Here is a 27,669-nt window from a genome sequence, read left to right as displayed (position 1 = left end):
GAACAGGCAGAAATGATCACGTTTGCTCAAAGAAATATCAGTTTATCAATTGTGTCTGCTGTTTGATCACATCTGAAGGACAGAGGCACTGTCATCTGAAGATATGTCACAGTCAGACCAAAAAAAAGGATAAATCAACATCCAGTGTTAGAGCTTATAGTGTCTCTCAATGATTAAACTCTTATTTGGCACGCTGCCTTCTGCTCTCATGATATATCAGCATTTTAATTTCTGTGCAGACTTGCAGTAAACACATTTTGAAGAGAGCTTTTCTAGGGTTGGCTTCACTCTATTTGCCTTTTAGCCATAATGGACATTTTTGCAAATCACCCTTCTGCTTGATGCAATATAGGCTTATCTTATAGCCCTACCCAGACAGACCAAGCCCACCCAATCACAGACGCCAATTCCTTGGGTTTCATCAGCTCTCCGTGTTTTCCAGCCTGCCTCTGTCTCGTCCCACTCAGACTCTCTGTCAGAGCTCGGCGTTGACAGCCACTGGCCACTGATCAGCCCACTTTGTCGGGGTTTGTGTCTCCATGCAAGACTGCTGAGAAAGAAGCTCTGACTCTCGCATCTTCTTTTATTCTCAAGGCAAGCAAACGCAACAAAACAACAAGCCCGTCCACGGCACCAAAAGCACCAGAAGTGGAAGAAAAGCCTTCAAGTCGTTTTCTAGACTCGTTACTGTCTCACAGCTCCCTGCACCATGTCTGGAGAGGACGCACCTGCCGAGCAGCAAAACGCCGTGGACCAGAAGCAGGAGACCAAACCCGCCGAGGAGCCCAAAGCCGAGGCGCCCAAGACGGAGCCCGCACCCGCCGCCGCCGCCGAGGCGACCACCGAGAAGGTCCCCGAGGAGGAGACGTTCTCCTACCGCGCGCTGGTGCTCACCGGCTACGGGGGCTATGATAAAGTGAAGCTGCAGGTGAAGAAGGGCAAGCCGGCGCTCAAGGCTGGCGAGGTCCTGGTGCGGGTCAAGGCTTGCGGGCTGAACTTCGCAGACCTGATGGCTCGGCAGGGGCTGTACGACCGGCTGCCGTCCCCGCCGGTCACCCCGGGAATGGAGTGCTCTGGGGTGGTGGAGGCTGTGGGGGAAGAAGTGACGGACAGAAAAGTAAGCACACATGGCTCTCAGCTTTGTCCTGTCACTTTCAGTCTCATTTTATAGTGAATGTTTTATTGTTTAAGTGATGAATATTTGCCTCGCTTCGTTTTTGGTGCTACATCTGGATATGGGCGTGTCAGGCTGTGCTTGCTGCTCAGGCAGTGCTGGTGCTGTGCAGTTTCATGACTTAATGAATTTAATGCCTTTATAGCCTACTGGGTCAGATAATTCACACAATAATAGGTTGATAATAAATATTGATCTGTAGTTTATGTTTGAACTGTAATCGCTACCCATCCATTAATTCACTCGTGCGTAAAGAGACAGCTGTTGTTATCTCAAAGTGGAACGCAATAAAGCCTGTGTGTGTGTTCATGTTGTATTGTATGTGTGCAGAAGAAGCCCAAAGTGTGTTAATGACACGAGTAGAATACAATGAAGCCAGCAGCAGGCGTCGCCCCTCTTGTCTCCCCGCTTTTCCACAACTGCGCTTAACAGTGCGCACTTAGATTGAGCAACTCCAATCCCAAATAGTCGCTGAGATGGAGATGGATTCTTTGTTCTTATGCAACATGAGTGTTGAAAGTCTAAAGACGTACTAGACACATGCAAATCCGCGGGATGCTTTCCGCCCTTGCTGCACCTACGCTGTATGTACTGCACTTTGATGTGTGCCAAGGCGCGGAAAAGCTGCGTCAAGTCAGCAAGAGATAGCGGCAGTGAGACCGGAAATTAGACTGCAGTGCCTTCAAAATTAAAGCCTCGAACAATTGCCTGAGTGTTTCCTTTATATTTCAATGATGTTAAAGGAAGTGAAAATGAAAATATGGGCTAAATATCGAAATCAAGGAGGAGTAATGAGTATGTTAAATGTTTGTCCAACAGGACGTGCAGCATTTGGTCATATATAGTGCACGTGTAAGTTATTGATCTGCAGTGTCTCATCCTGCTGAGGCTTTTATGGCTCCAAATTTAACTGTCAAAATGACGTTTTGGGTGAAGACACGATAGAAAAGGTCACCTCAGCTCAAATTCGCTACTCCTACTTTGCATGTAAGATGTTAATTAATAAGAGACTTTATTGTGAAAGCGATCGCCACACGCCACAGCCATTAATATGGCTGACTTGACACCGGTGGCGGAGACCGGAGTCACCGACGCCTTTTGTTACCGGGAGCGGCGGTGGCGCACAGACTCACCGAGCGGAAAGGGCGAGGCGCGACGCAACAGACAGCATGGTGTGAGGAATAGGATCACTCGCCCTCTTTGTCAACACAGAGCCTATCGCCTCTGTTGTGTTCAGAAAATATTTACAGCCATAAATACATCGCGACCAAAGCTCAAACCCGCGCGCTCTCGACAATGAAGCCAAGTCAATTAAACACTCATAATAAAAAACAGATTTTCTTTAATGCTCAGCCACAAGGAATGAAGTGGTGACAGCAAGAGCGTTATTTGTCGCTTTCTAACATTGCTTGATGAGTCACACGGGCCTATATGTCTGTCTCCTGGCTGCATGGCATCACCACGGTAACGCCTTTGTAAGGCAATTAAACTACAAAGCCAAAATTTTACACATGAGCCAATGATGACTCACGCCACTTATTGTAAGAGCACCACATTTCCTCACATCAGTCACTTAATATCTATAGATAACGCAAGGCTGATCAACAGAGGGATGCAAATGCGGAATCAGTGCATCTGGCTGGGAGTGGCACATATGCCAAGTCCTTATTGATGTGGAATCTGTGCAGAGTAATAGGAATATGACTGGTGACAGGTCAGCCAGCAGCAGCCAGACATCATAGAAGGTTGAGACACTTGTGTTTTTAAATAACTTCTTTCCACATTGTCAGTAATGTAGATTGGATTTAAAGGTCACGCACTACACACACACACACACACACACACATGCACGAACACCCGGCTTGTCATCAAGGCCTCACACTCCCACATCCCCTTCCAGCCCTTCGCTTATAGAATTAAGAGCCAATCTTCCTAATGGATGGAGATCTCTGAGATCTGTTGGCAGCCGACTCAGAGGGAATGTGCTGACCCTCATGGCACAGAATTTTTTGGGAGGCTCATCACTCACTGCAGCTCTCTCTGTCTCTCTGTCCCACACACACACACACATACACACACACACACAAAGACACGGTATGGGCGTGTCTGATAGTTTGCTACACATACTAAGCTATGCACACATGTATGCAATTTAATTAGATAGTGCAACATAAACATCAGTGGCTAAGTGAAGTCTGATTGATTTTTATTTTATCTTTACGACATTTGTGCTGAAGCTTGTGCTCTCTAATCTAAGGGCGTGCTTTCTTACACAGATAGAAGTAAAATAACTTTTTGTAATATGAGATAAACATGTTTGTATGTGTCAAATTTTGTATACTCAGGTATAGAAACCATTCAAACACTTATCCCTAGTTAGACACTGAAGGGTTGACACAGGCACCATTGTTGCCCTCCAGTTCCCCTGTCTTTGTCTTGTCTATTGTATCGCTGCTTCTGCCTCTTGTGTCTTTATATTACCCACTGCATGCCTCCCATTATATTTCAATAACCTCTGCAAAACAAGCATCCCTTGAGGGAAGACGAAGTTGAATGAAGTAATACTACAATGCCCTCACCCGAAATGACCTAAGAGGGAGTGCGGGGAAAAGTTTAACAGTGAGTAAGCGAGGCAAGAGGGGAAATATCACAAATCACACCGAAGCTCCCCTGACACCAAACATCAGCACTTTTTTTCTTTGGCCCCCTTCTTTTTTTTTTTTTTTTTTTTTTACATTTTTTATTCTCTCCCTCAGTGAGTTTTGGTCGGATCTGACCCATATGTTCTCAATTACCTCCCTCTGGCCCACATTGTCAGTCTGGTATTTCCTCCATCCCTCCTTCCCTCCCTCTAACTATCTCTCCTTCTTTCGTATAATCTCTTGATTCTTCCTCCATCGAACGTGCTGTCAGTCAATCCCTCTATCACGTTGTCCTCCCTCTGCATTACTGTCCTCTCTCTGTTTCACCATGATGACAACATTAAGAGCTTTCTCTCATACTGAACATGGCCTGTTGACAGTCAAGCTGCTGGGTTGAAAAATAAAAAATGAAGCGTCTGTGTTCTGTCTTTTTCCCCTCACGCTTGTCCACTTTCTAAATTTATTAAAAAGTGCATCAAGGCTTCTAATATTTCCTGAGCTGCAAAAACAAGTTGAAGAATAATGCTATTTTGTTAGCATGACATGCTCATTTGCATATTCAGTGGTGCAGCCAAGTGCAAGAAGCAGCATGTAGACCCTCCTGTCACAGACGGTGCTGTATGCGAGCAGGGCGTGGCCTTTATCTGAACATCACACAAACCGTGTTAGAGCGCAATAACACCTACGCTCACACCGGGGAGATATTATGTTTCCTTTTAATTACATTTTCAGGAGCCGTGCAGGCCGTGTGGGTGTTAGATTTAACCTTCATCTTTTGCCTCAATCTGACTCAGGAGTACTGTATCAGAAATTTTGTTCACGTTCGTGTTTCTTTTTTTTCTTTCATAATTTTTTTGCTGAGATCATCAAAGCTCAAAGCCACAGAGCAGCTGACTTGGAGGCCTGCATACCCCAAAATTGAATCACCATCTGATTAGGTCCATTCAAATACAGTTAACTGGAAGTGTCTTTGTTCAGCGTGCCCGCACTCCTGACCCCAACTGTGACTATATTTGATGCAGTGGCATGAAAGCTGAGAAAGGAAATGCGTGTGTGTGTGTGTGTGTGTGTGTGTGTGTGTGTGTGCTTGTGTGTCACACTGTGAAGATGTTGTAACAGAACTGTCACAAGGCTTCGTTCGCTTTGGCCTTGAGTGTTCCTACCCCGATTCTGTGACTGACAGTAACTCACATGCTTTACGTGGGCGCAGAAGAATAGCTGCAGTTGCATTTGAATGCAATGTGTGAGTCATATTTGTGTGTGTTTCCTGTAAAAGCCTGAACTCCCCCGTCTATCGATTTGTGCCACACTGTACCCCCAATTAAACCCGCGAGGTTGATGAGTTCAAAGACTCAAAAAGGGGATAAAAAAACCCTGAGATGGAGATGCAAGTGAGCGACTCAGCACAAATAACAAAGGGGAGGAAAGAGTAGTAGCCCACGGTGAAAAAGTGAAAGTAGAGTTTGAAAATAAACCAAATGACTCGGCCTCAGACAGAAAAGATGCGGGTATGAAAAGAGAAAGAGAGAGGGAGATCTCTCTAATTGGAGTGGATAGACAGCGAGGCGCATGGCTCCCTCCAGACCATTAGAGAGGCCCGGGTGGAGAGGGTTTGTTCCCAGGAGGAGAGAGCTTGTCTTATGCTCAGCCATGGGGAAGAATCTGGCAGGGACTCTGATGAGTGGAGGGAAGCCAGGGGAGAAGATGGGCCCCATTGTCCTGTCTCGCTGATGAGGAAGAGGGGATACGGGACACTCCTTCGCAAGAGAAAAGAAAGAGGGTGGTGAAGACAGAATGAGATGGTGAAGGATGAAGAAATTGGGGGGGGGGGGGGTGAAGTGTCAACGAAGGCAGCAAGACGGAAGCACAGGCAGGACGAGACAAGGGACTGGACAAGGGGAAGGAAGATGTTCTAAAGTTGTAAGAGGAAAAGGAGTCAGGAAGTGAAAGAGAAAGAAGGGAAGAGAAAAAGTGAGGAGAATGGAAATGGGGCGGGAGGCAGAGCTGTGTCGAGAGGGCTGAATAAGGAGGAAGAAAACAGGAAGAGAGTTATAATGCTGCAGTCGTCTCTGTTTCCTGTGTCCCTCGAGCAGGCTCTCATGATTGGTTCGCGAGGGCGCCGGGGGGGGGGGACGAAGAGACGGTTGTGAGTCGAAGGTTCCTGCTTTGATAAGGACAGTCTGGAGACAGAAAATGACACGATGGTGATTGTGGCGAGCATCACGTCTGCGGCTTCCTCGCTGTCAGGATAACGGTTCTGGAAGATAAAAATTGCTTGATACTCACATAATGAACAATTCATACTTTGGCACCAATCCTGAAGCATCTAGCATGTTAGACAATAAGAAAAAGTAAAAAAAACGTTTTCCTTTTTTATTTTTATTCCTCTGTCACTTCATCATTTCTCAGTCAATAAACGTACTCTTACTCTGCTGTGGTTGATCGCTTTCCTTGTTTGCTCTCACTTTTTAAGAGCAAAACATTTTGAGGTTTGGTGGACGAGGTGGCTGTGTGTTTGCATGTCTGTCATTGTTGTAAACCACACTCGTACTATTCCTGCTGCACAGCTCGCATCATTCCCACTGTACCAAAGTAACAGTTAGGCCCCAGAACATTGTCATATAAATTCTGTTAACTATTTTCTTAGCAGTCTTGTGGTGTTCAGAGTCAGTAGCATCAGGGGGTACACAAGTACCTCTGGTTGGGAATCAGCCCAGTCACTAAAATAAAATGTTGGCATTGTATCTTTCTCCAAACCAGAAATATGTTACTTTTGCACGTTGCTTGTATCATATTAATGTTTCCAAATGGTGGTGAATGGGGATAATGAATGGTGCCTGCCAAGCTGCAGACCGCCGTTTAAGACCAAGAATCAACAAAACCGGGCACTCCGAAAAAATATATGTGGGTAGGCCACTATGTAGGTGGGGCCATACCTGTGTTGTATGTTTTAAAAGCCGTGACGAAGACCTGCACTGGTCGAAACATGATGGCTCTTTTAATGATTGAGCCACTACAATAAAGGCTCTTTAATATTTCCTTCCTCGCCTTTCTATATTTTTTCCGAGTACCTGGATTGCCTTCCTGTCGATCCTGTTGTTTCCCGTTCTCCACAAGCATTCGACGTAAGATTTTGATCTGCGTTTGTATATACACAGAGCAACCAGTCGTCTCTCTTTTTCTAATCAATAAAACTGGTTGGGATTTAGTGAGTCTTTGTTGTGTTTTCCCAGCAGCTTTTAAGGCTCTAAACACGAGTGTTTGTAGTGACCATCATTGTTTTTCCAGCAGGGGTAGTGGCATAATAAGCATTTATTTTTTATTGAGACATCCTGATTTCCTGATGTTATTTTAAGCCAAAACAAGATCTTTTCCTAACCATAACCAAGTGGGTTTTTGCCTAAACCTAACCACACATCAACCACAGCATTGTTGAAATGTAAAATTTCAATATTGCTTCACAATAACGTGCAAATGTAACGTATCCTTGGTGACTGGGTTGTGGGAGTCACCGCATTAGGGTTAGGCTGCATTGTTTTCGGTAACTGTAAACCGGTAGAAACAGAGAGCCCTTTGCTTTGCCTTGTTCTCATCCTGTGTCTCTTCCTGCGCATTCTGTTCCAGGTCGGCGATAAGGTGATGGTGCTGAACCGCTTTGGGCTGTGGCAGGAGGTGGCGGTGGTGCCAGCAAACCACACCTTCCTCATCCCAGAGGGCATGAGCTTCGAGGAGGCAGCCGCCCTCCCTGTGAACTACATCACTGCCTATATGATGCTGTTTGACTTCGGCAACCTGCGGCCCAACCAGAGCGTCCTCGTTCATGCTGCTGCAGGTAATAAGGAGAAGGATACACAGTATACATGCACACAGCACACACAAAAGCGCTTTTAATTAGTGTCAATCTTAGACTGGGAATGGATGCATCACTCTGCGTGAAAGGGTTATTAATTTAAATGAGGGTTGAATTCATTATAAATTGATCAATAATTCATTCACAAACTAAAGCAAACATTGTCTTAGCGTTTCCTGTAGTATCTATGAATAACTCTTGATTTATGTTTTAATCCTTCAACTGAAAACCACATTTAATCATTTTCATCTCCGTACGTGTCAGCGTAGAAACAGACACAAATAAATTCAGTATTTTACCACCAGCCTTTGGAGTAAATCTCCAGAGAACCATTTTGAAATCCTCAGCAGAAGCCGAACACAAAGATGCAAAGCTTGTATTATGACATTAAGGAAACGCCCTTGAATGTTTACTGTACCACCAGACTTCTTCCTTCTCAGCACCTCCTGTTTATGCATTTCTTTTCTATATGAATTATGGCTGCTGGAGAAGGTCCCGCTGTTCATAAGTATGAGATATGGCTCAGAGTTTTGCACTCTTTAGGACTGCACTTAACACCGGAGCACCTGCCACCTGGACTGTGAGGATAGAGTTCAGAATGAGTGGGTGGGAGAAAGATGGGGATTGAGGGAGTAAAAGCACCTGTTTCGGGGCGTGATGCACCAAGCCAGATAGCATTTGATTTTGCTGTGTTTACACAATCAGGCCAGCTGGAGAGAATGGGGAGTGCATTAGCCAAAAAAAATGTGTTCTTTACCCGTTTCTCTCTTGCTATCTGCCGGTGTACAGCTCTCAGCTCTGGTTCCCACTCTGTCTGTGCAGAGGGAGTCAGAAAGGGATCCCTCGGCATTTGGGACAGTGAGTGGGCGTAGATGGCTAAGAGAAGTAAGCACATAAGGAAACCTGAGCCTGTTTTCTCTCTGTGAGACAAAAAAAAAATGACTGTGGAAGACTGCCAGCCCAGGTGGATGTATCCCTCGGTATTAACACAATCGCTCTGAAATGGAATGAATTCATAAGATTGTCATTAAAACGTGCAGTTTCCCCAGAGCTGAATGCTGACAGCTAACAGACTCATAGTTGTGGGATCGGTGGTTACAGAGGAATCCCAAATGTTTGCGTTTTCCATTTCATCCGGCTGATGTCACTCACCCCCGTGAACACATATCTTGCCAGAGTTTTCTGTGCAGAGTATGTTTGCTATAGGAGGAATGCTGTGGAAGTGTGGTGTAAGACGCTTCTCTCTGCTGGTTTAGTCGAGGCGGCGTCTCTGGTTTCTCAGGGCAGGCTGCCAGTCTTGGCTCGCCAGCTGTCCGGACATCAGGATTGTAAAAGCACATTACTGAGGCTATGACAAAAACATTTGCTTAACAGTCTGCTTCACTGCACTCTGTCATTCTTTGCATGTGTAAATCATTATCATCACGCTGTATGCTCCGCTCCATTGAGACTTTAAGGCCGTCTTGTGAACATGATAGTAGTACCCTATGTGGAAAAGGTGTTAGCAGTGTGTGAGACATGCACATCCCTCTCTTAACACCGTCTCCCTGTGTTGTGGGGCTGCATGGCTCACATGGTGCTGGAAGCTGAGTGTGGGTGGGGGGTCCCACCCCTGAGGCTGTCAAAAATTGTTCCTGATATTCTCTGATTAGAGAGATCAAAGGTATCTGCTGTGACAGGGCCAGAGGGAGAGACTGTGATTGTGTCTGTGCCTATCTGTCTGTCTTCTCAGATCTGATATTTTTTAATATTATGAAGGAAATTGCAGACGGGTGGCATATATTCCTCACAGAATGTATTCCAATGCCGGAACTGGTTGTTCTAGCAATATTGTAACACAGTATGGTATTGCTAAAAATATTAATTAGTCTATTATTTGATCAAGAGAAAACTAATCTCCAAGAATTTCGATAACAAATTAACCACTCAAGTCATTTATCAAGCAAAGAAGATTATCTGCTTTCTCTTTTGTATAATTTTGATTTCAATATCTTAGATTTTTGCACTGCTAGAAAGCAATTTAAACACGTCACTTTGGGCCCTGGGATAATTCCAGGGAATCTAATTTGAGGGTGTGGTTCCCTTTTTGGCTTATCTTTTTTTTAGTTAAATTAGGAGACAGGTGAATGAAGTAAAGATAATTGTTTAATACAGATTACAGGTGTAAAGAGTAACAGATAATGTGGTGATTAAGATTTGATAGAAAGACTTTGGTGTTTAGACTCTACAGGGAGATTTTGTAATTGAGGGATGTCTGCCCTGAGCAGCAGCAAGATCAAGTCCCATGTGGACGCCAGACACTGGTGATGGTGGGTGGTGACTCTGCAGAGACATTTAAGCTGATGAGGCTGATGAAGCTGATGAATCTGCGAAGACTAGGCGGGATGGTGATGAAGTCGGGGGTGCGCACAACTGCAGCATGAACATACTAAAGGCAGACAGAGAATCATGTTTAAAAAGACAGTAGCAAGATGATAGGCTAACAATGACAGTGTGTTGCTGGGCTATTGATTAAATGCAGTCAGCTGCTAGAACGGCTGATGTCTCAATTGACAGCCCCAGACAATGGCAGCATGAAACTGTTAGTGAGCATGCATGCAAGGAGAGGAAGGCAGATGGTATAGGTCTAAGCATGCAAAAGTATAGTCCTCCGTGCTGAACCTTTTTGGTTCCTGGTAGAAACTTTTACAATGGTTCCACACTAAATCCTTTGGTACCCCTTTTCCAAATTGGTTCAGAAGCTGAAAAGTTGGTTCTCAGCTGAAACCAAAAAAGATAGCAGGTATTCATTGACCTTAAGTGTGAACTATGACAACATCAATAGACATGTCATATTCAACAGGTTGGAAAGAGAGGATGGAAAAGGCAATGATAGAGAAGTCAAGTGAGAAATGTTAATAGTTGGCCCATAGTTGTTTTTTGGGGTTAAACCAAATTTCTGTAATAACAGAACTTAAGTTTGCAGGTCATCAGTGTAATCCACAATTGTGCTTCTGCCGACATCTGTTGCACATTGTGCAACGCCCTCTGTTGATACCACATCCTTGATTACGATGCTCTCGGGCAAAACTGAAGGAAACACAGCCTAGTTCGCTAGATGGCACCAAGGTTCCAAGAATCCTGATCAGAACTGGTTCAAGACCCAGAGCTAGTTTGGTGGAAAAGGGGTAGCAGAGAGCGTTCTTCCTAGAACCCAACATGTTAGGCCTACAACCATCTGTGAACTTTTGATCCACATCCCCCAATGCCATGTTCAACAGAGGACCTTTCTATGGTGTAAAGATTCCATCCAAACCCTTTCTGGGGTTTCTACTGAGAACCCTGTTATATTTCAAGGGTTTCATCTAAAACCCACCCAAAAGGCTCTATTAGAAATCCTTTTATATTCCACTTATCATGGTTTCAGTTCAACAGTTTAGCCTGGGGCTTCATGGGTGAGATGTGGTCCAGCACAACCCACAACACTCATGGTTTATAATCATGTTGTTAGGGAGCAGGGAGATACATTTACATTTAAAAATACCATTTGAAACATGGGTGAACATTTCAATATTTGAGAGTGAGGCTCTTTATCACCCATACTTTGAACAATCCTTGAAGAACTCTTTCTTCCAAAAAGGGTTCTTTGGATAAAATGGGCTCTTAATGAAACCCTTAGTCTTACAAAGAGCTCTCGAATAATCATTTCCTCTAAAAAGGGTTCTTCAGTAGCAGATAGTTCTGGGTAAATCCTCAGCTCTTTAGGAAGAACCCTCTTTGAACCTCTATTTTTAAGATTGTTTAAATTACTTTTTCTTTCTTTTTTCCTATCATCCTGAGACACTGAGTGGGGGCCCTGACTCCTTTTCTCGTAATCACTGATCTAAGGTATCATCCATCCTCAGATTACTTGCAGTTACTTTGCTATTACATCCGACTTAACCCACTCAGATGTCATTATCCGACTGTAGTGTGTCACATGTGTATGTGGAACACCACCACCGTTGCCTCAATTAAAATTCCTTGCTTCAGTTGAAATGTTTTCCAAGAATCGATCTCCTTGTTCACGAATATTGTGAGTCAAAACCAATTCTAAGTAACATATCAAAACACAGAGCATGTATTGTATGTTGATTATGAAACAGTAATTAACAACTACTCTGTTACTACTTAACACTGCCCACAGCTTCAGTGAACGCCTCAGTTAGCCACACAGTATTAGTATGTGGTTAAACGGCTTTACTTCACATCGTCAGACTGTCTCACAAGACTTTGCCACTGACGATTTCATCAAAAGTCATATATCCCGATAAACAGCAGTGATTTTGTGTGCCAGACATGCCTGCACAACGCCACATTCCTGCAAGATCATTGTCTGTCTAGTAGAGATAAAATATTGAGCTTTTACGTGAGATTAACTGGGCCTATTTGTACAGCTGAGGAGTAGCAGTGGTACAGGAGATAGACAGCAATTTGTTTTTCACCCTCAGTTACAGGGTACGGTTTGGTAATTACCAAACAGCAGTGTTTGAGGAGCAATTTTCTTTCTCTCCTGTCATAAATCTTTTCATCTAGGCATCTCTGTAGTAAATGCTTGAGGGGTTCATCTTCACTTGATTTATCTGTGGTTGACCTGTTTATTCTCATAATAAGCGTGTAATCCTCTGATTGAATCACATTAGGAAAAATTATCATCCTCTTTTCAATTAGGCTACTTTTAGATTACCTTTTCTCCAAAACCTCCAAACCTTGCAGTTAAAAAGATAATTCATTCTAGATAATTATGAAATGTAAATATTCATATGCTGTCATCATCTTCAACTGGTATTGACATTTATGTCAAGATACACACAATGGTTCTTCATCTCGTGTCATTAATGAATAGTGTCAACATTCATTTTCTAAAATGGTTAGTCAAGTCAATTTTATTTATGTGGTCCTAAATCCCTAATTGCCAACATGACACCCTTCTTCCTAAAAACCATAGCAAAACTCTTTAATGGAACAAAGGGGAGACAATAGAGAAGCCTGAGGAGGAACAGAGGAGATATAAAGTGTTAAGCAGAGAGCTTTAGAGGTGCCGGTATGCAGGTTTTGTTATCTGCGGACAGGCTAGCTGTTTCCCTCTGATTCCAGTCTTAATGCTAAGCTAAGCTACCTGGCTGCTGGCTCCAGCTAGTTTGCTAATGGTATCATCTATCTCAGCATGAATGAGCAGATTTCCCAAAATGTCAAACTAAGTGTAGTTCAGTTTGGAGTGAAAACCAAGCTGCAACCTCCAAGACTGAAAAATGAAACCAACATGGAAGTGCCAAAACCTGCAGTTCATCAAATGGCAGCTTCAGGCTAGCTCCAAAAGGCCATTCTCAATAGACCCCCATGTAAGTTACGCATTTTTAAGGGCGGGGCTGCTTGAGTGATAGGCTGTCTGCGAGGTGTCACTACAGTCTTTGAGTCAGATCCACCTTCTTGTTTGAATATGGTCACTTCTGGCTCCAAAAAACCAAGATGGCAATGGCTGAAATGCCAAAACAATACAGCAGTCCACAAACCAATGGGTCGTGTCATATGCATCTATGTTTTATACAGTCTATGGTGAAGAGCTCTATTTGGCAAATAACCTGTTGAGCCTGATGTCGTAGCATGGGCCTTATGTGGGAGATGATGGGTATCCATCCTCTTGCCTTTCGCTTCGCCATTGTTCTGTTTGCAGGTAATGTCATGTTAACAAATCAAGAGCTCCCCATAAAGAACATGATTTCCTCAAAAGTGTGGTGACCTTTACCCATCATCATCAGGTGATCAGTGCAGAATGCCGCTCAGGCTCTCTATCAGTCATGCCTTTGTGTGTGTGTGTGTGTGTGTGTGTGTGTGTGTGTGTGTGAGTGTGTGAGTGAGTAAACTCTGGTGAATAGTCCTCAGCTGCCTCTCCCGTGGGTCCTCTCCTGTCCTCTCTCTCCAAACAATAGCTTGTTGTATTTCCTCACATCGTGCCTCCCTTCTCCACCGCACCGCACATCTGCATCCTCCGTTCTCCTCCCCCTCTGGCCCTCCGTAACGTCCGCTCCCTCTGCGTGACCTCGCCATATCCGTGCTCGATTCCTCGTCACCGGGGAACGTGTGCACGTTTCCCCTTTTGTTTTCCCCAGAGGGCCTGGGCCAGGGGAAGTTCAGTGACATTTGGACGTACCTCATGGGTCTTGCACTGTGCCCGGCCAACAGCTTTTCCTCTGACCTCACCCTGAACTGGTCCTAATGTTTATGAACCCTGGCCAGCCACCCCGTCACCCCACCCACACTACACATTCCTGCATACATATGGGGCTCGGCTGCTTCCAATGATGACGTCCACCTCTGTTTTATTTATGAGCACTCAAGTGACTGCTGGCCAACGTCAAGTGTCAGGCATTGTGTTGCAGATGTGGAATGCATAATATGAATTAGGCGGTGCTGCAGGAGCCTGTGTCATCAATTTATCTGATGATTTTGCTTCAGGGCCTCAGCCACTTCCCCCTGTGTGACATTTTGGCACTGATACTGCCAGAGTTTGTGGATCCAACTGTATCTTCTCATACTGGAGAGAAGCACACTCACTAATAGCACTGTAAGGTGCTTTGGCCTGCTAAATAACATGTGTTGTCAATCATCTCCTCTCATAAAACTCCACAGAAGTGTGTTTGAGGCTTGAGTTAGATTCCACACATCCTGACCATTATTAAACTTTTTATTTTTCCCACCAGCCAATTACGGTGGCTTCCATACTTTTGCAGCTGCTTCTCGCTGGAGTGTCTGTGTATAGGATAGAGTTACACCAGGTTACAGTGAGGATTATCTGGAAACGCTTGATGTGAGAGGCTTCCAGCTGCTGCATGTGGGTGCAATACAACCCTGAGCGTGATGGGCAACGGCGGAGGAGTTAAATCCTTGTTAATGGTAATCTATAGAGTTGAGCTACTGGTTCTGGAAGCAATTTCTGCCACTGTAAATTTCTGGTCTCCTTTTGACGACTCCCTTATTGTTCAGTGTTAAACATTGAAACAAGGCACTCTTCTGAATAACTGAATGATATTATAGGATTATATTAATGCCATCAGTTTGAATTATTTTGACTTTGTTTCCTAGAAATCACATATTTCCTGTCTAATTTGGTGTGGCAGATTGCTCTACATACTGCGATGAAGCCAGATGGATACATAAATCAGAGCTGTTGTAAGTTCAAGATGCTTCACTTTTGGGAACAAGAACATGTGCCATGGTTGCCAAATTCATCCGAAAGTGATCCAGAATCTGAAAGGAAGTTGACGTGAACTAATAAATATTTTATCAGGTTTCTACATTACCTGATGTTTTTAGTTTGACTCACTGTTGCTGGCCCAAACAACAGAATTTGAAACTTTGTGATGGGGTGTTTTGTATTGATCATTGTCTTAAGTTTCTTGGTACACACAAGCTTTAAGGTTTGACTTTTCATCAAAGACATTATCATTTTACAGACATCACATGAAGCACTGTTGTCATCTATCTTTGTGAAATGAAGCCACGCTTTGGACCGTTTCTTCCTCTCTGCCATTACTCCTTGTTGCAAGTTTCTAGCAGCATAGATACATGAGTTTGACATTGTTGTTGAATGCAGTTGAATCATTGAATCTCAACTCATAAGTGGTTAAAATATTACTAATACTCTTTAAACTATCTTTAGGTGGACTATCCAAAAAAAGATTTACCCAGACTTGAACTTCTGCAAGGAAATGACTAACTCTATTAGCTGCGTCTGTGCGGGAAGTTGGCCTTCCCTGTACCACAATCTTAAAAGTGAAGTGTTGTACTGTAAATGCTTTAAGGAAGTGGAACAGGTGGCTGGATCTCTTGGGTTTGGGGAATGAGAGCCCCATCCCAGTGTAGATCTTCATGACTGCTGTCAGACCTGCAGGCGGGGCCTCAGGCATATGAGCCCTCAGTGCATATTTGATTGCAGATGGGACTGAAAAAATGAGAAGCAAAAAAATGGATGTTGGATGAATGCAAGAAACATAGCTATAAGGAAAGAAATATAATATATAATATCTTATTTCTCCCAGGGCTCTCCCTGACAGATTATTGTTCTCATTCATTATATACCAGCTAACAATGTCCCTAGCTATTTAAGCATTAGCTCGAGTGTAGTTACATCACTCTCTTTTATGGACCCATTGTTCCTGGGAGCCATGATAAAAGTCTGATGTGCCTTGAAAATGGTTTCCTCTCCTCTCCTCCCGGTCTGTCTGCTCGGGAGGTCTTACCCTACTTTAGAGAATGCTAATTCAGTCTGACCACTAAGCGGGAGTCTGGGCTGCGTGGTTGAACCGTCTCTGTGTTCCCCAGGCCTGGCATCGCCGGCGGCAGATCAGCTGCACTGATAGGAGAGGGAAACCAGGGCAACCTCCAACCCAACCCACCAATCACGTCGCTCGCTCGCGCTCTCATCGCTGCAGCCGTTGACAAATGACCCCATCCACCCAGCCCCCACCCTAACCACCACATCCAGTCGCAGGTGTATGTGAAACCTGTGTCAGGGCACCTGTTTGTGTGTGTGTGAAACTGGATGAGTGTGCACCAGCTTGTGTTTCAATTTGCAACCAGGTTCATGGGAGGAAAGAAAGTGGTTTATGTCAGAAATATATTTTGTGTCCATACATACAGATGCATATTGTGTGTGCATCTCAGTTAGCAGTGTGAGCGTCCTAACTCAGGAAACCACAGGGACCACCTTGACACATGAACAAGGGATGTGTTTTAAAATTCACTCACTCAGTAACAAAAAATGGGCTTCCTCTGTGCTGCACGGAGAGAAATTCACCATCAGAGAGAGCACATTAAACTGCTCTTCAAGCCCACAGTGTGTTCACACACACACACACACACACACACACACACACTTACACAGTCATCCCAGAAAAACACTAAGGTTACATAATGCAGAGTAATACCTCAAGAGTACACGTTCACAAACAGCCAACCACAGCTCCTATCACCGCCACAGAGCTCATATCTGAACTCAGTCATAGAGCTGTGCAAAGTGGCAGTAAAAAGTTCATTTATTTAGTTCAGTTTGTTGATGTTGTAATGCTGCCATCGCCAGTTTGGGTGAAAAGAGATGCTTTGGTCCACGTTTGTATTTCATTCTTTGTCAGCCGCTACCACCGCAGGCTAATGATAGGTTAAGAAAGATGTGAGTTCTTGAGGAAATGTGGAAATAAATGCAGAAGAAATCACACAAGAAAACAACACGGAGCTCCGAGACAAGGGCCCAGTCATCTCCCTGGTGTTGACAGTAGACATACGGCCCCACCGGCCCCTGACTAACACCTGATATCATAGCTCGCACAATTGAGAAATGCTGTGATGCGAGATGTTTTCTTATTTACACAACAACCCAAACCTGTCAATGAGAGACGTTTTAATCGGGACGAGGCAGACGTGGCGTCCGTCCCGTTATTTCTTCATAAATCTGAAAAACATTTCTGATGTCCCCACCCACCCATGCTGCTGAACTCTGGGTGTGGAGCAATAACAGTGGCCTCAGTGTCAGTCTGGATTCCACTGTGTTTTGGGGAAAATTCCTCTTCGCTCCTAACAGTCATGTTATGGAAGCCAAGTGCAATTTGTGCCAAAATGCAAGTACGTAAGGATTCAGGGGAAGACAAAACCCTACTGTGTATCCTGTTTCTCCACAGAGAGAGATAGAGAGAGAAAAACAAAATAGATAGGTGGATGCTTTTTGACATTTTCTAATTTCCAAGTGTAAACAATTCAATTCAATCTGAGAACAAATGCAATTAGCAGCAAGAATTTGCTTAAGCTGCTTCCCCTTCCCTGAGGAATGGCTAAGTGTTTATGGATGGTCTTAAATCACACTCACACCATGACCGAGAGAGATGATTCCAGTCCAAAGACGCAGATATAGATGGAGAAACTATAAATCAGGAAACCAAGGAAACAGCTGGAACTGCAGCACTCGGTTAATGAAAGGTTAATATTTTAATCTCTGTGCATATTTGTGAAGATTAGCTGCCATTCAGGACTGTTCAAGGCTGCAGCACCGCTCCCTTGTGATCTGTGTATGGATGTATGGATGTGTGCGACTGTGTGTGTGTGTGTGTGTGTGTGTGTTTGTAAAGTGATGTGGGGAGTGGTAAGGGGTTCTTGGCACAGCTCAGCAGTCTTGTGATAGGAGATCAGGAGTTTGTTCTCATGGGGATTCAGAAACAGGTACCTTCTTCCTCTTTGAGCAACATATTTCCTTGCCTGGAATCACATTTGTACACACCAGAATTTTAAGAAACAAAGATATCTGGTTATAGAAAATACATTTTTGTCATTTAAAGTAATGATTCAAGGATTGAAAAATAAGAAATCAGTCTTTAAAGGAACAGTGTGTAAGATTTAGGGGGATTTAGTGACATCTAGTGGTCAGGATTGCAGATTGCAAGCAGCTACAATTTCCCCTGGTTAGGATTCCGTCAGCGATAGTTGGTCAGGGGTTTTTTATTGGGAGCAGTTATCTGCAGAGGCAGTGGCGTAAGGATATAACGACGGACCCCAGTGCAAACTATTATGGGCCCTGGGGCACGCTAGTGTGCATGGACAAGATCAATATACATATTACCCATTAATCATCATTGCATATCTATCAAAAATATCAAAGTACAGTTTTTGTAATTTATTCATAAATTGTATAACTTATATAGAAAAACATATAACTCTGTTGTAGATAGCTACTGACTTAAAAAAAAAAAAAAACATGACATAGATGGCCTTGTCTTTTTTGAGGATATATAAAGCAAATGTCACCATTTTGAAATTAGGAACAGTCTTTTTTCATCATTACTTTTTGAACACATATTCAATCAAGGTGGCAATCTGAATCACCTGCAAGGGCTCGCCCTCTCTACGGACCCCTCCACCCCACCGGCCCCGGTGCAACCACACTGCCTGCACTGTCTACATTTATGCCCCTGTGCAGTGGTCTCTTCTCCAAAACAAATGGACCAGGTGATTAAAACCAGTAAAACGCTGAATAATGTAGTTTCCTGTTACAAATCAGTGTTTCTCCAAGACTTCATGGCACACTGCAGATGGACGGCTAGCCCAGCACGTGCTAATGTGTGCTCACCTAATTCTGATCCAGACATTCAGAAAGTGTTAACCGTGAGTCGTATGATCCGCAGAGGTCTCCTCCTCTCTAAAACGAATGAACCAGAACAGATTTGAAGAAATTAAAAATCCATTCTTGCATACCGGTGGCGCAAAAAGCAGTATATTTAGGTATAGAAATCAGTCCCTGTATCCAGGCAATAGCGAAAAATAATTACTCTTCCATTTTAAAAAAAGTTGAGGATGACCTTGAGAGATGGGCAGCACTTCCTTCATCAATGCCTGCCCGTGTAGCTACAATTAAAATGAATGTGCTCCCTCGCATAAACTTTGTAAGCTCTATGCTCCCTTTACCAACCCCAGCGGGGTTTTGGCAGAAACTTGACGCAAAGTTTAAAAAGTTCATTTGGAATGGGAAAAAACCTCGCATTAAATGGTCAACATTACAACGGGATAAACCCCAGGGTGGATGGGCTTGCCCAAACTTTAAGTTATATCATTGGGCGTTCGTGCTGCGTTCCTTGAAACACTGGTTTGGTGCAGAGGAAGCTTCCCCCTGGAAGACGCTTGAACAGGAGCTGGTTCATCCTCTAAGACTACGGGATGTGGCTTTCTCTGGACTCAAACATAAGAAATGTTACTCTCAATTTGGCCCGATTATATCATATGTAATACAAACTATGGTGAATGTAGAGAAATTTATGGGTTTTAAATCAAAATGGCATAAACACTCCCTATTTGGCACAACGCCAATTTATTGACGTGGCGAACCATTCATCTCACAATTATGGGCTCAACATGGAATTTGGACATTGGGGATATCTCGCCAAAATGCAATTCTGGATTTTCCCAATTTAATGTCCCATTTTGATATCCCAAGAAATTCACAGTTCCTCTATTTTAGAGTAAGGTCAGCGCTTAATTCACTCAAGGTTCCTTGGGGTTGAGTTGGGTATTCACCCTTTAATATCACTGATGGAGAGAGCTCCCCATAAGAAAACAGTCTCTTACATCTATAATAATCTCCTATCATACATTTCCATAGAATTCCCGACGCAGATCTTGGGAGGCAGATATACACCGAGGTACAGGGTCTATTGATTGGGATACTGTGTGGGCAAATGTCTTTCGGTCATCTAAAACCCGAATCACCAATTAATCCACTACAAAATTTGTCTCAGGACTTATTTAACACCACGTAAAAGACATATAATGGGCCTAGCTCCCAATCCTGACTGTACATTCTGTAATCAGGGTGTTATGGGTACATTGATGCACGTCCTGTGGGTGTGTCCAGATGTACAAAGGTTCTGGGTTAAAGTTGTGGATAAAGTGTCTGATCTGATAGGGAGGAAACTCCCACGAGAACCGGCACTCCTTCTCTTAAATGATGACTCCAGGTTCAAGATTGCTGAGGTAGAGCGTAAACTCTGGTTGGCTAGCATGACTGCAGCAAAGAAAATGATAGTTTTAAGGTGGCTCCCCCCACATCAATTATCAATAAAACATTGGCTACAAGCTCTCCTCGAGGTGATCTACCTGGAGTGGTCATCAGCTCGCATTAATAATTCCAAGCCACAAACATTACAGATGTGGAAAAAAGCTGCAGAGGATGTTAAAACATTATTGTCATAACCTTTTTGGTTCATCTATGTAACTGTATGTGTGTAATCCTGTACACCACATTGTCCTATTCGATTGTTTTGATTTTGATATTATAAAAAGTGCGATTGTGTGTCCCGTGGGGAGGGGAAGGAGGGGAAGATGGGGGGAGGGTTGCGGGAGTGGTCTGTATGTTTAGCTGGGAAGGGGACGAGGGGAGGAAGGGGGGAATGATGGGGGTTCGGTATGTTCTGGGGGAAGGGATGGGCAGCGGTGTTGTGTGTATTCAATGTATGTGTTCTGTTCCTGTATTATTATTGTTTAAAATCAATAAAAAGTTGATTACAAAAAAAAAATAAAACGAATGAACCAGTAATTTAAACAGTTAAAAACACTGAATCAAGCAGTTTTACTTACAAATCAGTGTTTCTCCAATACTGGTTTGTTGGAGAACCTAGTACCTGCTAATCTGTGCTCACCTTTTTTCTCCGATAACTTAAGATATAGACTTTCAGAAGTTTTTACTGGGAGCTGAATTACCCAAAGACATCTCATTCTCTCCAAAACAAATGGACACAGTGATCTAAACTGGTAAAAACACAGAATAAAGCAGTTTGACATTTTTAAAAAAAACTGTGTTTTTCCAACGATGTCATTGTGGTGGGGCTGCAAACTATGGTGGCCCCATCTAGAGCCAGTGTTTGGTTTGTCTGCCCCTGGCTACTGTAGAAATATGGCAATCTCCGTAGATGAGGACCTGCTCCCTAAGAAGATATAAACAGCTCATTCGAAGATAACAAAAACACACTGATTCTTATTTTCAGGTGATTATACACTAAAGAAAACTTACTTATTATATTCTATTCAATTTCTTCCAATATATCCCCCTAAATGTTACACACTGGTCCTTTAAGGATAAGGATTTTTTTTTTTCCCCCGATGCTCACTGACTTCATAAAGCAGAAGCAGAAGCAGAAGGGAAATCACTGTGTTTATGACAGCAGCATTGGTTAAATATTAATATGCGAGTGCCTGGCTGTAAGTACGTGGGATTAATGGATGCATCATCCTGTTGGACACATTTTCACACCTGTAATGTAAGGGTTGCTACTATGCGACAGAGCTATTTAGTAAAAACAGCTCTTAACCTCCACTCAGACAATGCATATTTTACATTTTCTCACCTTTTTTTTATCTTCCCTTCTACCTCACATAAACAGTTGCTTATGTATTTCTGTAAGAACCAATGTGAGGTAAATAGATGCACATTTGCTTGTAGTGTCTGTACATTTGTTATCAGTGTATATCATAAAACCACTTTCCTCTAATCTGCCTATAAATTACTTCTGAATATATAAAACCTTGACACATACTCACTGGCTATTCAAAGCTTGCTGGCGACTCAGAGGAAGGTGTGACCCAGTCTGTCAAGCATAAACTGATGACAAACATATGATTACCACCAAATGACTCTTATATGCCCAAAGGAAGAGCAGTCAATGAAACAAAATGGCTCCCTTTGCTCAGTCATTGCCAGCAATTTGGCCGAGGTTTCCTTGGCAACACAAACTTGGTTTCTCACTGAGGACAAGGAGAGATGGTGCTGCTATAACGCAGCCGCAACAACAATCACATCCAACAGCAACAGCCTTGATTTTGTTTTCTCATCAATTCTCCCCTCGGGCGTGATTATAGTAACGCAGAGTTGTCTGTTTATTTCACATGGACATTTCATGTCAGACGAGAACCACAAATCAGGAATGCTTTTGGTCTTTATACTGAAATTAAGGTATTCAAATTATTTATCTTTTATCACCAACAGTTTTCTATAGCAAAGCACTCTGAGTTGGTTTTTTTTTCCTAAGTTCAAATAAAAGGCCTTGAAATGAGAGTTTTCTGCTGGAGATTAAGAAAGAGGATAATGTAATTTGACATTAATGTTATCATTACATCTCAGTTCATTTTTTTTGGCCGGTGTTAGGGCTGCTTTTATGTGATAGTGTGGCCTCAGAGACTAACTGCCAGGATGTCGTTGAGGAAATTGTGCTATTTTACTGGTTCACTGGCTCAGATAATTTTTATGCTAAGATGAAGGGACCAGAAGTGCATCAGTGTCATCTGATGTTCTACATCATATTCAATATATGAAGACATGGTAATTCTGATATTAAGATATACATGATTAAACATCCTAACGGGAATATATTCAATAGAAGAAGGTGTATATGTCAAAGGGCACCATCTATAACCATTTTGGAGACTTTGAAGTTGTCAGATAAACCCATATTTGTTATGTAAAGAGATAGTGGAGTTATGTCGTCCTGAGTAAAAAATAAACTCATGCTACTTCTGTGTGTGTGTGTGTGTGTGTGTGTGTTGTAATCTGAGCCTCTCTGTTCTGTGTTGCGATAGCCAATCTGGCCACATGTGTATGATAGCGCTTGTAAGTCCTAGCTAGCCCTAGCACTGGCTAGCTAATCACCACCACTCTGCAGTGCGCTCATATGACAGTTAGTGCTAATAACAGCATCCTGATCCACAGGAAAGCGTAACGCCCACATTAATACTGTTAGCGCCGTGTGCACTGTTAGCACCATTAGCTACCTGATGCCAGCTCAGCAACCTCCATGTTGAGAGCCATGTGCAGGCAATCCTGGATCAGTGTCTGAGTCGTAGATATGCTCTGAATGGCACCTACAGCTCCTACAAGTACCTCCGTGGATTGCGAAAATTCTTCTGCATGTAAAGGAATAGTATGTAAGATTTAGGGAGATTTAGTGGCATCTAGTGGTGATAATTGCAGATTGCAACTAGCTGAAACTTCTCCCGATTAGAATTCCTTCAATATTAATTGTTTAGGAGATTTACTGGAGCCACATTATCCACAGAGGTCTCCCACTCTGCAAAACAAATGGACTGGGTGATTTAAACCATTAAAACACAGAATAAAACAGTTTCACATTTTAATATCCGTGTTTTTATCATGCTCTTGTCGCAGACGGGCTGCTAACTATAGAGGTCATGGCAAAACTGTGAATGGCCCTATCTGGTGTTGGTGTTTGGTTTTTCTGTTCTGGGCTAGAAACATTGCATTGCACCATGGCGATCTCCATGGACAAGGACCTGCACTTGAATCTTATTTTCAGGTGATTATACACTGAAGAAAACTTACTTATAATATTACATCCAATTTCTGCCAATATATCCCTCTGATTCTGAAACACTGGATTTTTCAGCTAAATAAAAAACCCTAGTTGTTCCTCATAAACTGTGTCTTCACACAGCTAAAACCAGGGCTGCTTTTCTTAGCTTGTGAAAAGCTGACATTTTGGACATATTTCAGCATTTCAGACATTAATAGTGCAACTTCCAGTTTGGTGTTATTGCTGCGTGTTTTCTTAGTGTATGAGGATAAATAAAGACGCTTTTCTTATTGATGGAACATGATAAGATCAGAAATGTGCTAGATTAAAAGTATATCTTCCTCTTTCTGCACAAGTCTAATCGAACATGCAGAGGCCTTCTTGTGCATGTGCCTGTCTTCCTGCCTTTCTTTATCTCACTGAGTGTGCATATTAAATGTTGCCTTTGGTTGTCTATGTAAGTAAGCAAATCATGTTTTCAACATTCATTCAATCCAAACCTGTGCAGCAGTCTGGCAGCTCAGCTATGCCATTAAAAATGAATGTAAACGCACATGTTTTGTGTTGCTTTGTCCTCAGGTATCAGATAAGACGTGCTCTTTATGTGGTCAGGCACAAATGACCTTTGTGAATGCCTTTCAGTTTGAGTCCTCAAGTCAGCCTCCATTTCAAACAAGCCACTGCTTATCAGTAACCTATTACTTCTTGCTCTGGCTGCCTTAGCAAACACTGGCTGAGGCATTTGCCACAACTATGTACACACTTTCAAATACAGTGAACACAAACACAGATATCCGAAACATCCACTGAAGCCCACAGTCTCACAGCACTTTGTCTTTAAAAGTTATCTTGGACGACATAGCACATTTTGTTTTCAGCTGGCACGGTTATAAGGAGCTGTGTTTATGTAATTTGCGATAGAATGTCATCCAGCTCTCCTTTCCTAACAAAACAGATACCTCAGTTATATTCTTTTTTGTCCTGTGGAATTTCAGACAGGTTGTCTTGAATAAGGGAACCAAAAAATTTGATGTGTCATTTGAGCTACAATGGCTACTTTCTCCAGAGTTAGATACATGTGTGTGTGTGTGTGTCTACACATCTGTGTGCGGGCGTCTATTTTCCCCAGGCCAGTCGGGGTAATGTGATTGTGTTTAATACGCTCTTTACATACCCCCGAGCAAAACACGTCCACGCTGTTATTGACTGGCTTGTTTGGGACAATAAATAATGCAAATCACATTTACCTGCCATAGAAAGTACGTGTGGAATGGGAATTCTTGGGTGCCTTTAGGGACTGTTTTTCCTATAGGTCTTGGTAGGGCTGCACTATATGAGGGAAATATGTGATGTGCGATAACCTTAGATATTGCAATAATCATATTACCTGTGATAAATAAACAGATAGCTCAGTTCTGCCTTTCTGCTGTTTTCAGTATACAGCTAAAATACAACAAATTGCCTGGAATAAAAAGATGAAAGGAAAATATTTAACACTTTCTTTTACTGAGCAAATTGGACATTGAACTGAACACAAAAGGCACCAGTGAAAAGAATCATAGTTACATTTTAAAGTGCAGTTTTCTACTGAAACTCTCTTTTAGCTAACACAAAAAAATGGCTGATGGTAAAAACAAAAAAAATGAGGTCTTGGTGTTGCCATGAACAACAATATTCAGTCAAATGGATACTTTGCCAATTTTTTAACCAGCTTTGTATCATATTAATGTGGGTAGTATGTGTAAATGAACTCTGGTATCCTGCCCTCCATTTTACTAGCACCCAGATCTCCCCACTCATCTCTTAGCTCAAATCGCCAGATGACACAAAATATCTGGCTGTAGGGCTGTTGCTTAAACTGCAGATTGTACCTCAGAATTTCCGTTTGCTCGCCACCATGGGCACAAAGCAGATCAAGAGAAAGAAACAACTCTCTCCTTCAGACTCAGATCAAACTGTAAAACTAGGCAATGTTAATCAAACCCAAGATTCTGTTACTATATTGCATGTGTCTTCAGAAACATATTTTAGTGCACTGTTTGGCTGTAATACAAGAATATGTGAACAGGAAGCAGGTGCTTAACCGTTTCCTGCACTGTAAAAACAGAGGCTGAAAAAAGTAAAACTAAGCACTGCTGATCAAATATTAATCAAGATTCTGTTCTCGCTTCAAATGTTTTCAGAAACATTTTTAGCTTACATTTTAACTAATTTGAGATTGTTTGGTACCAGCTGGTTGCCATATTTTTTCCTGTGCCAAAATGGCCAAGCTCACATTATGTCACCCACCAGCGGGAGTGTTTGTTGGTCCAGTGTGGTGCAGTACATTCTGGTAGATGTGGGTTTTCTACCTCTTGAGCCAAAACAAATGCCACAGCCCTTTTTCTCTTTTTTCTCTGGTCATGTAGCACCAATTTCTAAAGTATTTGCATCCGTCTACCCCACAGGCAGTCAAGTGTTATTAAAAGACGTCATGTCACGAAATTTATATAATTACACAAACTCATAACTAATTGTCTCTCTTCCTTCAGGTGGTGTCGGTATTGCAGCCACTCAGCTGTGCAAAACAGTGAAGGATGTGACTGTGTTCGGCACAGCATCTGCCAGCAAGCATGAGACTATCAGCCAGGGTGGAGTCACACATCCCATCGACTATCGCACCAAGGACTATGTGGAGGAAGTCCGCAAGATCAGTCCAAAAGGTGAGGAATTTGGCCGTCTGCACAGGGATAAGTGCTCTAAATTTGGAGTCTGTGTGCACAGGGAATGGAAATAATGAATCACTATCTATAATCAAGGTTTGCACTGATATACATGTTTATCACTGAGATTGTTTTATAAAGCAAATAGTTCACTTTTACATATTCCCGTAGGCACAAAGCAATACTGTGAGACTGCAGCTTTTGTTGATCAGTGTTGAACAAACTGCAGACAGTGAGATGATGTATTTTCATACACTTTGTTTTTTTTCTCGTGACACAATTCTCAGCAGAGCTGGCTGCCATGTACACTAGACTGACAGCATGTAGGGAGTCATTTTTCCTACCGAGCAAACTCATTTCACTAAACAGTGACTGTTTGGATTCTCATCACCATCAATAATGTATCCGCAGAGCTTTATGGAGATGGGGACTCGCTGAGAAAAACGCAGCTTTTCAGCAAAATGAAACAACGTCCAGTTCCTGTTTTTTTTTTTTTTTTTTTCGCCCACCGCTGTGTTCCTAGCAGGATGGAGACTGTTATTATGCTGGAGGCTCATTTCATAGTCCCTTCTCCATCCCGCCTCTGTTCTTTGTAGCATGGAGTGAGACAGACAGACATTACAGAGACAGATAGGAAGAGAGCGAGAGCTGACACTTTGGACAGAATGTATCTAATTAGAAGCCTGGATCAATGGAGAGCCCTGCTTGCTACCTTTCCCTCTGTCTTTGGCTCTCTGTCAATTCATCTGTGCTGTGGTCAAGGCAGAGTCCTGCTGTGAGCCTCCAACAATCAATAGAACCAGGGTTTAATGGAGCAAGGAGGGGTAGCCCAATTTGAGGAGTCCCCTCTGGCACAAAGGAGCATCATTAAGTCTGAGCCTACATGGCCAGACATTAATAAGCCACTGAGAAACCTTCATAGTTAGGTCTGCTATTCTTTACCATCTGTTCAGATGTATGCTTGTAATTCTTTCCACCTAGGAATGGAATGACAGAGAAACATTTTATCCCTCTTGTCTTATCAGTGACAAGAATGAGAAAACATAAAACAAGTAGGATCTCACCCCGCTCTCTTCCTCTCCTCTCTTGGCATACGTATGGGTTTCTCTTCGTGTAAACATGGCACAACTTGGCTACACTCGCTACTCCTAGTGAACTCTGGCATGCGGAGGGGGGCTGCTGAGGAGACTTGGCAGGCTGCTCTCGCTGAATTCACACCAGCGATAACCGTGCCCTTCTTCTCTGTTCTGCTACAGGGATGGACATAATCCTGGACCCACTCGGAGGATCAGACACCCATAAGGCCTACAACCTGCTGAAACCTATGGGGAAGCTTATCACCTATGGTAAGTAGTGAAAACCTGTGTGTAGATCAGTTATTTTCAGTGTAGATCCAAGTTTGGAGCAGCTCTATTTAAATCCACAGTGATCCAACACAGCCCCA

At 43.0% G+C, this 27,669-nt stretch overlaps 1 protein-coding gene across 1 annotated transcript in view; it reads left to right on the top strand.

Annotated features, from left to right (window-relative positions):
- Positions 1–402: 402 nt before the first annotated feature.
- The window catches only part of vat1 (vesicle amine transport 1), a 40,401-nt gene continuing 13,134 nt past the window's right edge, over positions 403–27,669 (top strand). The window contains exons 1-4 of the mRNA XM_049560362.1: positions 403–1,117; positions 7,441–7,648; positions 26,055–26,225; positions 27,482–27,571. Coding sequence (XP_049416319.1) covers positions 710–1,117; positions 7,441–7,648; positions 26,055–26,225; positions 27,482–27,571 — 877 coding nt within the window. The 5' untranslated portion in view covers positions 403–709. The remainder of the gene's footprint in view (positions 1,118–7,440; positions 7,649–26,054; positions 26,226–27,481; positions 27,572–27,669) is intronic.

Source organism: Epinephelus fuscoguttatus, linkage group LG19 (assembly GCF_011397635.1).
Source record: "Epinephelus fuscoguttatus linkage group LG19, E.fuscoguttatus.final_Chr_v1".
Lineage (NCBI taxonomy): Eukaryota > Metazoa > Chordata > Actinopteri > Perciformes > Serranidae > Epinephelus > Epinephelus fuscoguttatus.
Note: the sequence above shows the minus strand (reverse complement) of the source record. Positions and strands in the feature narration are given on the sequence as shown.